Source organism: Saccostrea echinata, unplaced genomic scaffold (genome assembly GCF_033153115.1).
Source record: "Saccostrea echinata isolate AGI-Se365-2 ecotype Australia unplaced genomic scaffold, CSIRO_AGI_Sech_v1 ptg000028l, whole genome shotgun sequence".
Classification (NCBI taxonomy): Eukaryota; Metazoa; Mollusca; class Bivalvia; order Ostreida; family Ostreidae; genus Saccostrea; species Saccostrea echinata.
Window position 1 is genome coordinate 9,299,756 of NW_026889777.1, and position 13,939 is coordinate 9,313,694.

General features: G+C 33.2%; 1 protein-coding gene across 3 annotated transcripts in view; it reads right to left on the minus strand.

The window, feature by feature from the left end:
* The window catches only part of LOC133194100 (DNA mismatch repair protein Mlh1-like), an 80,987-nt gene that overhangs the window by 8,587 nt on the left and 58,461 nt on the right, over positions 1-13,939 (minus strand). For 2 of the 3 annotated variants that reach the window (XM_061330068.1, XM_061330070.1), the window contains 3 exons: positions 13,739-13,832; positions 5,528-5,681; positions 1,898-1,973 (listed from right to left, as the gene is read on the minus strand). In XM_061330068.1, the coding sequence (XP_061186052.1) occupies positions 1,898-1,973; positions 5,528-5,681; positions 13,739-13,832 (324 nt within the window). The remainder of the gene's footprint in view (positions 1-1,897; positions 1,974-5,527; positions 5,682-13,738; positions 13,833-13,939) is intronic. The other variant, XM_061330069.1, reaches the window with a different exon arrangement.

The window sequence follows — 13,939 nt, forward strand, 5'->3', positions numbered from 1 at the left end:
AAGAGTTTACTTAAAGCATTGTACAGTACAATGTTTTGTAAAATAAATATAAGTGGAAATTTTATAACTAAGACAAAACAGTAAAAGCCAGCTATAGTTGAACCTCTGTATCCCGACTTTATTTAGTACTTGAAATAAATCTCAGGGAGTTGTCTGTCCTGACCATAATAAGAATATGAAATTCAACTTCAATATCTCAGGGACATGAGTACTTCTTTTTGGACAATCCCACAATGCTCCACAGTTCTGCTTATACGATATCAAATCTCCTATGAGCAATGTCATTGTAATGTCAATTTGTATTACAGTAAAACTCGGATATAATGAAGTCACTGGGACTTTGAATTTTACTTACTTATGACTGAGATTCTTTATATCCATATAAGATTGATTGATTGTGCGTTGTTTAACATCCCGAATTTTTCACTCATATAGAGACATCACCATATTCCGGTGAAGGGTTTCAAATTTAGATCTTTACTCGACACTCAGAGCCATTGAGCAGTGAGGAATCTTTATTGTGCCAATGCCTACCATGACATGGGGCCTCTGTTTTTAAGGTCTCCAAGAGACCCGCAACTTTCACTCCAAAGTGCTAAATAGACTCATTAAAAATTCCTTATAACTGAGGCTTCCCCTTTAACCATGCAAGTTCTTTATACCGCGAGTTTTACTGTATTGACTTGTAATTGTTGCACTTTTTGGCAAATACGTTGTATTTCCACTATTGAAGAGTTATACTTCTTAGTGCGCTCTTTTGTGAAAAAGTCAGGAAATGTACAAATCTCGCGGGATTTTTGGGACAAATGTAACATAAACATGTAAACAAATGTTGAAAGTCGATGAACAATTCCTAAGAAAATGCAGATGAAATATTTTATTGTTGTGGACTTTATATACATTAAGAGTAGAAATGACAACGATATCAATTTACATCTATTGTTGATCGTATGTATCTATTTGTCGTATGGTACATTTAAATACAATACACATGCCTCGGAAACGTCGTATTTTTTATTAATGGATGATAAATTTAGGGTTCTTGCTCTCTTACATATGTCTTTTAGTTCGTATATTCTTTAATTGGAATGATAAATACATTTAACATTTAAAATTGGATTGAGGTTGGCATGTTTTGTATAATCCACACCATACCCAGTCAGACGACCAAACGCGCCTCTAATTTTGAAGAGTTCACTAATGGAAAACAAACGTATTAGGATATTTTTATTGAAAGTACATACTTAACATTATCTTATTTGCTGTGACAATTTTGAAACATTTTACCAGAATGGCAGTGAACAGATCAAATATCCTGTGTAAATATCTCAGATAATACTATTATTGGTTTATACTATACTTCTAAAGCTATTAATGAAATTCCTTTCATCAGCAAAAAATGATGAAGAGAAAAAATACTTTTATTAACTTAATATCCTGTAAACCAACTTTTATTTGGGTGCAAAATATATCCGTGAATTTCACAACCTTGCTTTACGTGTGAATAATTCTTGTCGCCAACTATTCATTTTATTGTGTATATACAGTCAAACTTCATTATCTCAATCACAATGGGATAGGGAAAAAACTTCGAGGTATAAAAGTTGTCACAAATAGTAGTTGGTTTAATGTATTATAACAATTAGATTAATTTTAATTAGATTAATTTTTTGAGTCCATATAAATCTGCCAAATAGATTTAACTAGTCTAAATACAGTCAAACCTCATTATCTCGAACCCAAAGAAACAGAAAATACTTCGAGATAACCGAGGATTACAGATATCCAGGGTGAAATACTTAAGGAATAAGCAGTTGGGACTTAAAAACCACTTTGAAATATCCATAGTATTTGAGATATCCATGTTTGAGATACCAAAGTTCAACTGTATTCTTACCACCACTGGTAGATTTAGAAGAATTTGGATCCTCCTCTTTACTGTCTAGGGACACAGGTGCTCCTGGTAGCAGGGCCTACAAAAGAAAAAAAAAAATTTATTAGTGATTTAAATCCTTCCACTACTAAATTTGAAAGCAGCTAATTTTTTTTTTTTTTTAGAGTAGTACTAGTGTAAGCATATTTTAAGAAATAGCAATATTTTAAGCAAATTTTGAAATGTTAAGTAAATTATTAAGTATTTTGTGACTTGTGCCACAAAAAAATAGTTACAGACATATATTTGTAAATCTAGATTCATACATAGAATTTGGACCCATAACAGCTCAACCATTTCTATGTAAAGTGAATGCACATGTGTGAATCATTTTGAATAAAACCATTAATCTCTGCCTGCAACTGAAAAATCTAGACTGTGAATGAAAAACTTTGTACACATATATTCCACAGTAAATAATACATCTAGACTGTGAAAGATAAACCATGTACAGGTAATTCCATAGATATCTCTGCCTGTAAATGATAAATCTATACTGTGAATGATAAACTTTGTACTAGTAATTCAACAGGAATCTATAAACCAAGACTTGTATAAACCTGGGTACACGAATCTTAACCTGCATGTGTACAGTAAATGTAGACCTGTATACAGTATATCTAGACTTGTGTACAATTTAGATCTGTGTACAGTAAAACTAGACCTGTTTACAATAAATCTAGACCTGTTTGAAACAAATCTAGACCTGTTTGAAGTACATCTAGTCCTGTACACACTATATCTTTGTACAATAAATCTAGATGTGTGTTTAGTAAATCTAGACCTGTGTACAATAACTCTAGACCTGTGTACAATAAATCTAGATGTGTGTTTAGTAAATCTAGACCTGTGTACAATAAATCTAGATGTGTGTTTAGTAAATCTAGACCTGTGTACAGTAAATCCAGATCTGTATTCAGTAAACCTAAAACTACAATAAATCTAGACCTGTGTGCAATAAATCTTGGATTGTTTTCAATAATAAAGTGCCCCGCCACAGCATGATACACCCGTCAAATATTGTTCAATTATCACAAACATTTTAGAGTGCAAGAAAATCAAGTCAACCTTGATACACGGATTTCCATGATTTTTCCATTCCTTATAATATTTCTTTATACATTTCCTGTGGTGTAGGCATGAATTATAACAAATATTACATTATAGATCCTCAACTGGTTGTGTTAGAGCTTGACAAATGCCCATCTGCAGCCCCCCCCCCCCCCCCCCCTTTTCATATTTGTGAGACATGATGCTCTGAAATTTGTTAGTTGATATTTTCAAAAAATTAAATAAAAATATCATATTATTCAATATGAATTTACTCTTAACAACTTAATCTATACCATCCAAATTAAATTTAAAATAAAAGACTGGCCATCAAATGAAATATGCTATAAACTGACCAGCAGTTCTTCTGTTTAATTCCCAAAGGATACAGATAAGAACTGCTTGATCAGATATGCTCTAACAGAAATGATTGAGACAGCTAGCCTTCCTACACTGAACTCATTAATTAATCTTTAACTGGATGCATGTCCACTCATTACTCCCAAAGGATGAATGAATCTGCGCTATCTGCTTTGTAGTGCAATTAAAATGCATATTTATGTCACACTGAAATTAAATTTGAAAACAAAGATTTTTTTTCCAATTTGTTACAAAGATTTATAAAAAGAAAAAAATGTAATCTTGATGCAACATTTTTAATAAGGTTTCTGCTTGACTCTTAGATTTGTAGGGACTATCTACCATAATTAAAACTTTTTTTTTGAAATACTTAATTTTTTTTTTTTAGACTCAATGTCAGACTGGTTTTAAGCTGCAATTCATATGGAGAACCGGCATGCTAATTCCAATATCACCCCCCCCCCCCTTCCGAGTATAATTAGTTTTAATTAATTAGTTTAATATAAGATATCAAATTAGTTTATAATACATTTAATACAATATCAAATTAGTTTTAATTACTTTTCACCAAATTCATTTTAAAAGTTAGGCTAGCCCACAAAAACTATGTAATCCAACATGGCTGATTCCTCTGCCCAATTCCCAAGAGATATAGGTATCACACCGGTAATTGACCAATCAAAATGAACTTAGTCAATTGTAGTTCCATACATAATAAAGAAATATTTTTTTATTGTGAGAAATTTTTTTAATTTCCCTTATTCTCTTTTTACATTTTTGGTATCTGTGCTTAAGATATTTTATGTACTTTGTAAAATATTAAAGGTTTTTGACAGGAACTATTTCTTTCGGGGCATAGGAGGCCACTTCCTGGGGTGCACACAGGATGTTTATAAACACATTGAATACACGTGGTTTTGAGGGTATTCCTGTTTGCGGATGGAAAAAATCAGAAAATGCCGTGTAGGTACCTTATTTTTTGGTGTCAGCTGATGTGACTGGTAACGTTTAACACTTCCTGCGAAAAATTTTTTCATGAATACGAATACCTGATTTCTAATGATTTTTTATTCTATATAGAATTACATAGTGAAAACAATTACAGGTGTGATACCTTATAGATAACACCTGCTTGATCGGCAATGCTCTACCAGTTAGCTCCTCACACTAAACTCATTAATTTCTCTCTAATTTGACATGCAATTTTCTGTTATCAAAATTCTCCTTGACCAGTGCTTGATAATTACACCCATGGGAGAGGTGGAATTTCTCTTGTAACATTATGTTTCTTATAGATTGCTGTAAAGTATATAATGAAAAAAATAAGTATTTTCTTGATTTTAACATTTTTTAATAAGGATACTGCAACACTTTTACATTTTTTGGGATTGTGTAATATAATAGTAAAAAGACAGGTTTTTTTTAAAATTTCACTTAAATTAAAGGTCACAGTGACCTTGAAATAGGTCGCGACACACCTTCCTCCTAAGATGCATAAACTGGCCAAGTTTGATGATTCTAAGTCTAATAGTTTTCTAGTTATGAGCCGGACAGGATTTTTCCATATTTGGCCATAGCATCTTAATTAAAGGTCAGAACGACCTACTTTTTGTGCGCGACACACCGTCTACCCAAGAAGTATCAGCTGACAAAGTTTGATAATCCTAGGCCTAATAGTATTAAAGTTATGAGCCGGACACGAGAAAAGCTTACAGACAGACAGACGGACAGACGGACGGACATGAACGCCATAACATAATACGTCCCGTCTAAAGACGGGCGTATAAAAATCTAAACCTGTGTACAGTAAATCTAGACCTGTATTTATTAAATCTAGATGTGTGTATAGTAAATCTAGACCTGTGTACAATAAATCTAGATGTGTGTTTAGTAAATCTAGACCTGTGTACAATAAATCTAGATGTGTGTTTAGTAAATCTAGACCTGTGTACAATAAATCTAGATGTGTGTTTAGTAAATCTAGACCTGTGTACAGTAAATCCAGATCTGTATTCAGTAAACCTAAAACTACAATAAATCTTGGATTGTTTTCAATAAAAATCTAAACCTGTGTACAGTAAATCTAGACCTGGGAACAGTAGCTCTGGACCAATTTACAGTATTTCTATAGAACTCTGATTCTTCATCCTATACCTGTATGACTTGACTATGATAAATCTTCACCTGTGTATAGTAAGTTCTGCTTGTGTTTGCTCCCAGAAGTTTGGTCTCAATAGCTGACTGAATACTGGCAATAATCGCATCCTCATGAAGAAAATGAACCTCATGTTTCGTAGGGTGTACATTGACATCAACATTTTGAGGAGCAATTTCTAAACTGAAATAAAAAACTTGAAATTAATACAACATTCTCAAGGGACTATATTCTGTACTGACCAATTTTTGCCCTTAGAATAAAATTCTGAAGCAAAATCATCCATCCCTGGCACTTCATTATAAGAGTGTTTTAATGTACTGAACATTGCTCCTCAAGAAAAAAAAACCTCTACCAAAAATCTATACTTATAAATTAATAAATTTTGCAAATAAACTCCGAAACGGATGCACCAGAGTTTTTACTTACTCCTCTAAGAAAACACTAGATGCAATATGATGTCCGTAAACTATATTTAGATTTCACTCGCATTGTAAGTATCGTACATTAAATCAAAAGTCTACTTTTATTTTCTATAAACAGCCATGAAATAGCAAAAACGTGAGTACGATGGCGTTTCCGGTTGGCGGATCTAAGTTTCTGGCAATTTTCAATGAAACTGACAACAATCGTTTATTTATTTCATAAAACGTCATCACTGAATTATTTAACCAAAACTTGATTTAAATGACATAAAAGAAATAAGTTTTGATAACCGATTAGAAAGGGAAATGTGCAAATAATTTTTGTCATTCACCGATCTTAATATTGACGGAAGCTTCTAGAACATCATATAGCATCGAGCCCGATGTTAAAAATAAAAACGAGACGATTATAGCTGCAGGAACATAAAAAAAAAAGCTTTTGTGTGAATGGTCATTGAAATAATGGTAAATCATTGATAACACTTTAAGTTGTGAATATATTTATATATCGAAAGACTATTACATATGTGTAGTAGGTTTTCCTAATAAATTTATCGGTATAATGTGTATGTTTTCCTTACTGAGAGCATCGTGGCAACGAACCCGAATTACAATTTCTACTTCGTAATAAAATTGCTTACATGAAAAGAGAAAATTAATGAATAAAATATTGCTCATATACAATTAAAGCTGTAAAATTTTGTGCTTTAATCAATACATTTCAGTTTTTTTTTTTCTGAATACAGTCTTTTGTATCAAATACTCGGCCTATACATAGGGCGTTAAAAGCTAATTTTTACACTGGTACTTGCGTCTTGGTTTATATATATGTATGTACCTTATTGACATGTAAAAAAGGTAACGTACATTTTTTACATATCAATAAGGTACATACGTATTTTAAACCAAGACCCAAGCACCTGTGAATTTTTAAACACCCCCCCCCCAAAAAAAATTATCAGTAAAATGTACATATTCGCTGCTTTTATCCTTGACGGAAATGAAATAAAAGCATCTGAAGTACAATATCCATAACATAGTATAACAGATTTCACAATAAACATCAATTAATGAAGTGTCATTTTTTCAAGTTTTTACAAAAGGGGGTGGGGTGGGGGGTTGCAGACGCACATGCGGGATTTTGAACAAAGTATTTCTTCCTGCTATAAGCCTGTAGGCTGTCAGTATAAACTATAATATATTTTCTGTTGGTAGTGGTATTTTAATTACCCGCGCTTGCGCGGGATTTCATCTAGTTTTAAAAAAAAAAAAAAGAACAAAATATTGACCAAAAATATTGATATTAAGGGATCATCTTTATTACTGAATTTCAAATTTCAAAAAATTTCAAATATACCACAGCATATACTAGTGTTAATTACTTATTGCAAGCTGTGGAATCTGTGTTTCGGACAATATAGTATGAAAAAATGTTAAAAACAACACCAGAAGCTTTGAAGTGACACCAACCAAAACAAAGCAATACCAGCACTCATTCTTTATAGACACTGTGATCAAGTGGAACCACCTGGACAAAGATACAGTGAGGGCAAAATCTGTCCAGGCCTTCAAGACCACCCTTGACAAGATTGTCAATAAGATGGACAGCGCTCTCTCCCATCATATAAAAACCAGTACTGGGTGCTAGGACGTATACAGATACAGCATGCAACTTTCACAGCTTTTAGAAATTCCTTTTCAGAGCAATCCCTATTATCAATATTGAATTTTGTAAAAGGACTGTCCATAGTACAGTTAGTACTAGTGCACCAAGCACGAGTCTCTGTCTACAGTCATCTGCATTTGCTTTCATGAAACTTAAGCATCTTTCTGACCTAATGTGTTAGAATGGACAATACTTGTGGCTAATCTCTCAAGGTTGCTCTGATTCATGTCATTTTCTCTTTGAAAAGTCTCTCTACTGACAAAATTCTAAAAATTTCTGATTGAAATTATTAAACTTTAATATAGGTGCAAATATTTTAACACCCGCAAAGATAGGTTAACTGGTATCAAAAAATGAAAAGGGTATTATAATGATATAAGCTTTGACAAAGAAATCTTATTTTTATTGCCAGTTTTGTTTGAATCAACCCCTTTCAAGTAATGAAAACATCTATTTTGTGTTTTAAAAATGTAGAAAAATGCATTAATAAATTATGTTTGCAATTATTAGCTGTTTACAATAAAAATTTCAAAATAACCTAAATTACCTACACACAAAAGAATATTTACAACTGGATACTGACTTGCTCAATAATGCAACAAAAAAAAAGGATGATTAAGAAGCACCTACATATTTCACCTTTGACAATGTTACTTTAACAAAACAACATAACTGACCTATTTTAAATTTGACAACTGAACTGTTTAAAAAACAAACCTGATGACCAATGAAAAACAAAAATATTTTTACCTCTGTTTTGCATAAATGCATCATTTGCTTAATAATAAATCTATTGTTTATTTTATTCAGATTTTCTATCCCCATCACCTGAACAATGATAAACATTCAAACAATTTTCTCCAGATTGTTCCCCAGGGTTTTCCTAATGATGTGGGCTAGTTATAATTAATGGTCTGTTGACTAGAAACTTAGTCCTACTTAGTAATACAATGGGTAATTTGATTTTTCAATTATGTGTTTTCATGGCCAGGGTCCCAGGAGTCTCGACCTTGTATCTGCCATTGTCTACTGACTGAAACAGGTCCCTAAGAATCATAGCATTCGTCTCTACTTTGTATATCCTGAGGCTGAAATACTGAACTCAAGAAAGAATCTTTATCAGTTTGAATTGAAAACATTTAAATTTAGGATTTGGAAAAATGATCAAATCATTATAAAGTTACCCTGCCAAAAACCATTATACATGAATACTGTAAGTCGTATAATTCCATGGTGTTAAAATTTCACCATTTCTCAAAAATTACCAATCGCGATGGTTTTAATTTCACACTGCAAGAAATTGATTTAAATTTTGTATAGGCATTTAAATTTTTTTAAAAACTTATGATAGCATTCACTATGGGTTTAATTTCACAGAAAAATGATGAATCGGGAACATAGTGAAATTTAAACCATCATGATTATTTGCCAATCTACAATATTTAAATTTTCAATTTTTTTTTTTTCGAGATAAAAGTACAAATTAGTAAAAAAAAATTTGATTTCTTCTTAAAACTATCCTTTCTTCGATAGGCATGGTTAACCAACAGTTTTACTGTAAATTGACTTTTTTCTACGACGCTTAACATCTTTTCTATGGTGAAGTCTTTTCCTTAAAGTAAAGAGGGGCTGCATGCTTTCAGCATTTTTTCAGTATTTAATTCTAAAATGTATTACAAACAGGCACATTTGGAGCCAAGCTTCATTCACACTTGTATCTACAGTCAAACTTCGTTATCTCGAAGTTGACGGGACTGTTGATGAACTTCGAGATATCCGGGGGTTCGACATATCGAGGGTTATAATTCAAATGAACTTCAAATAAACTTAGAGCAGTGAACATATACTTAACTGTAAAAACATGTCAAAATTCCTTCTTGTTTGAAATTCTGTATACGATTTCTTTAGTATACATGTACAAGTATTTAGCAATAAAAAGATTTTTGCATCCTCTTTATAATTCGCAAAATAAAACCTTTGTATAATATGCACAGAAGTATAATCCTTCTACCAACACGGCAAGTCAACCACTAGCATCGTTTCCCATGTATACATAACCGGATATCGTCTATGCATAGTAAATTTAAAACCGGTCGCTGTCAGAATAACGAAAACGAAATTTACATTTCTTTTATTGGAAAAACATGATCATACATGTATAATCGGTTAAAATAAAATTATTTTACCAGAATAAAATCAAATGCAAAATAAGAATCACACACTTTTGTCTAAAGAGAACAACACTGAATCACAGGGCACTATATAGCACAAGTTTTCAGTGCGACACACGTTCACATGATAGTTTGTACGGACGATTGTAAATTTTGCACGCTCATATAGGAAAAATAAATTCTAACTGCATAAATTACAGAATTTTGTTTCACTTCGATGTTTATAATTTTCACTTTCATATGCATAAACTATGTAAGCGCGCATATTTCACATAGCATTAAATAGCGATTATCAAGATAAACGTACCCAAGTCACAAAACAATTAACGTGTCATCCATGCGTATGCATTAGACTAATACACACAACCTTTGGCTTGCATGATTAAAATCAAGGTAAGCCATACATACACTTCGCATAATTATCGCGCTATTATCTGTTGATCACAGGAACACAGGTAACCCGAGCGTGACTGACAAGTGGGTGTTATCAATAGAGCATTCAGTTTACCTAACGGACTTGATCATCAGAGCGGAAAGTTATCCTGACTTCGAGATAACGCATATGATTTTAATGAATGGGTACACAATTTTACTTCGAGATAACCGGGGTATTCGACATTACCGTGTTCGACATAGAGGGGTTTATTTTAATCATTTATAAAGCAAATATCGTCGGGACCGCGGCCTTACTTCGACATATCGGGGGTATTCGAGATATCCGTGTTCGAGATTTCGAAGTTTAGCTGTAGTTTGTTTTAAAATCATTACATTATCCTGTACTTGAATTCATAGACAATAAACAGTCTGAAATGCACAAAATATGATTACTGCTAAATTAAACATGTTGGACCACGAATATTATAAATGTGAACAATTCCGTCATCTTTGGAAGGTCGTTACAACTAAGTTTTACCGAAATTTGATTTTCATTTCGTGTTGTGAAAAAACTGAAAATAGTACATCAAATTTATCATTGAAGAGGTAATGAGAATTGTACCGAAAATTTTCCAAGTTATACACAATGGTATACTGAAACTAAACACAAGGTCCATGGGCCACAACATAATTAACTGATTCACTATGGTCCTGCTGTACGTTTACCTGAGATTCTTGAGTCCTCAGATATCATGAAATTTTTTTCTCTGTCGAGTTCAAGATTACAAGGATTGATTGTATATAAAGTCCTCTAATTCTAATGAATAAGAGATATTTCTATTGTCTACAATGTTTGAAGATAATTAAAGCACTAATAGTGATTATCTCTTTTTAATTATAAATTGGGGATAATGAATGCAGACCAATGCAGATGTAACAAGTTTTTAGGCCTGAGTTTTACAATATACAGTCAAACCTTGCTATTGTAACGTATTTACATAAAATTACAGGGATCGTACCTGGTCAATTCCAGGGTTTTGGGTGTTCAACATTAACAGATTAAAAACTGACTAGTATGATTTAAGTGGACTGCCGAAATATACAAATATGTCCTAACCTTATCTAGGTAAACAATAATCAAATGGTATTTTTAAATCATTATAACAATCGGAGGCAAGCAACAATAAATTATTTGGTAGTCCTAACCTAATACTAAAACAAAAGCCCAGTCTCCCTCGGACTACCACATATACTGTAGGATGCCTTATTCAGGACGGACAATATATGTGATAGCCCTTCAACCACTACACTCACTGTAGGATGCCTTATTCACGACGAACAATGAGTATAGCAGCCTGGACGACGGACTGGTCAGCCAATGCAGACAAACTAACTAACTTTATGGCTAGCCTCTTTACTGGAGGACAACCTCTTCGTGGCAGGCCTTATATCTGGTTTGCCAAACCTCAAATGGCCTTCCAAATTCACTCTCAAACTGTGAAAACAGGAGAGGAATTAATAACTGAAAATATTTTATCCAGTATACTTTCATTCGTCTTCTCTCCTTGGCTGCATCCGAAGAATAACCGTAGACAACTGCGGAGTCTCCCTACATATACACAATTAAAGTCACGTGATGTCAACAGTGACTAATTGAGAACTCTGCATGGTCATACCTTAAAATTCCGGAATCATTACACTATGTTAAAACATTTTGAGATTTTTGAGGATTCAAAATATATACATCAAATAAATCAAAGAAAAGTGGTTAAGAATACCAGCTACAGACACAACCTAACACCAGCGCAAACCCCAAGCGCACCCCGGGTTCGCTTTCTGGGTTCGCTCGGGGTCCGCTTTCAGAAATTTTGGGTGCGCTCTGGGTTCGCCTTGGGTAATGTTTTACTTACATCGAATAACAAACTGGCATGCCGATTGGTCGACGCGCTGATTGGTTAACACGTCTTATCCCTAATCCTAATTGACAGTTCTGTTACGCAACACCGAACGCACGATCGCTTTCTGGGTTCACTATTGAATTTGGGGTTCACTTTCGGCATTCGCCAGTGTGCAAAATTAACGGTAGACCGATAGACAAAATCTATAGAAAATGCGTCCGGTCTATTGCAAGGTGAATATCTCAAAACTGATTTGTCTATAGAGTAAACGCGGCCGTTTTTCTCGATACAACTTTTCATGTAAGGTCTCTGAGGAAAAATCACCATGAATTTCCCAAAATTATTACTTCAATGATTCCAAGCCACTGAAAACTTAAGCTTAAATGCTCTATTGTTCAAAAATCTCCTTCATCTAATCCATTTTGCAGTACTAAATTACTACGTACATGATTTATTTATTCCTAAAAATGATCGTCATTTTTTGTAATCCAAATTTCCTCACTTCCTCTGTTTATGGTAAATACGTCTAAATTTCCCATTAAATTATCTCCTGACTCAGTAAACGAAAGAATGGTATTGGTTTGATTTATATCACATAAAAAATATATAATTAAAGTACATTTAAAATTTTAACATAAAAAAATCAATGCTCACTATACAATCTAAAGGCATGCACCTTTGCAAAAGAGGATAGAAAGATAGTTAATGTATATTAAATTCAGTGATATTCATTTTCATGACTGTTGATTAACTAGTACATAAAAATCAATTTCATTCTGAGAAATATGCTTAAAATTTTTAACCAATATAGCCAAAGAAAAAATCCTTGGAGCCTAGCATTTTTTTCTTCAACATGTTGCAGTAAACATTTTTTTTTTTGCCTATTCACACAAGTTTTCATTGACAAGAATTGAAATCTTCTTAGAAATTTTAATGTTCCCTGCATCTGAAAAATTCAACATGTTCAAATTGTACAAAAAAAAACCTGGAATCATTACTTAATAATTGTGGTTATAAACGTCCATGTGTCTAATGTCAATGCATAAAATAATAAAGTGTAGCGAAAAAGGAAAAATCCATTGAAAAATATGCAATTAAAATATAAATATACAGGGTTGTCCCTAAAAATTAAAATAGCAGGGGACATTAAAAGAGTAGAAGGGGATTTGGGGTTCCTCTCCTAACAGGGGAGTGAGGAGGAATACCAAAGTAACTTGGGGGATTATGTCATTATAGGCGGGGAAGTTCCCCGGCTCCCGGGCCTTAGGGACAACCCTGAATATATATATATTTTTTTTTGGTCTATAGGAAATTTGTCAGGCCTATAAAATTTGAAATTATTGTAGACCAATTGTCTACAGCTTAAAAGAGTTAGTTTCGCACACTGATTCGCTCTAGGTGCGCTCGGGGTGCGCTCCGGGTTCGCTCGGGGTCAGCTATAGCGAACCCCAAGTGAACCCGAAGAGGACCCAGAAAGCGAACCCGGGGTGCGCTCTGGGTTCGCTTTCTGTTAGGTTGTGTCTGCTCAGTACTGTAACTTTGAAAAATTCAACATTATATTGACATATTTATCAAAGTCATCAAAGATATCAAATTTTGAGATACAAAAGTTCAACTGTACTCTGATATCTTGAACTTAAATATGTCAAAAAGTTCAACTATACCTGAATTTGAAACAATGTTTTGTCAATAATTCTACAATTACCTCAGGTAGGCAAAAGGATGCATGTTTTTAGGAAGATATGCTTGGTAAATTGTGTCCACGGCTTTACGTAGAGATGAAGAATCCACCAAACGGTCTGAATAAAAAAAAACTACTTAAGCATTAAGATGCAAGAAATACAGCGCCTTGAAAGAAAGTAAATTCCCTGCATTATTTTACCCTTCATGAGATCTGGCTGACTGT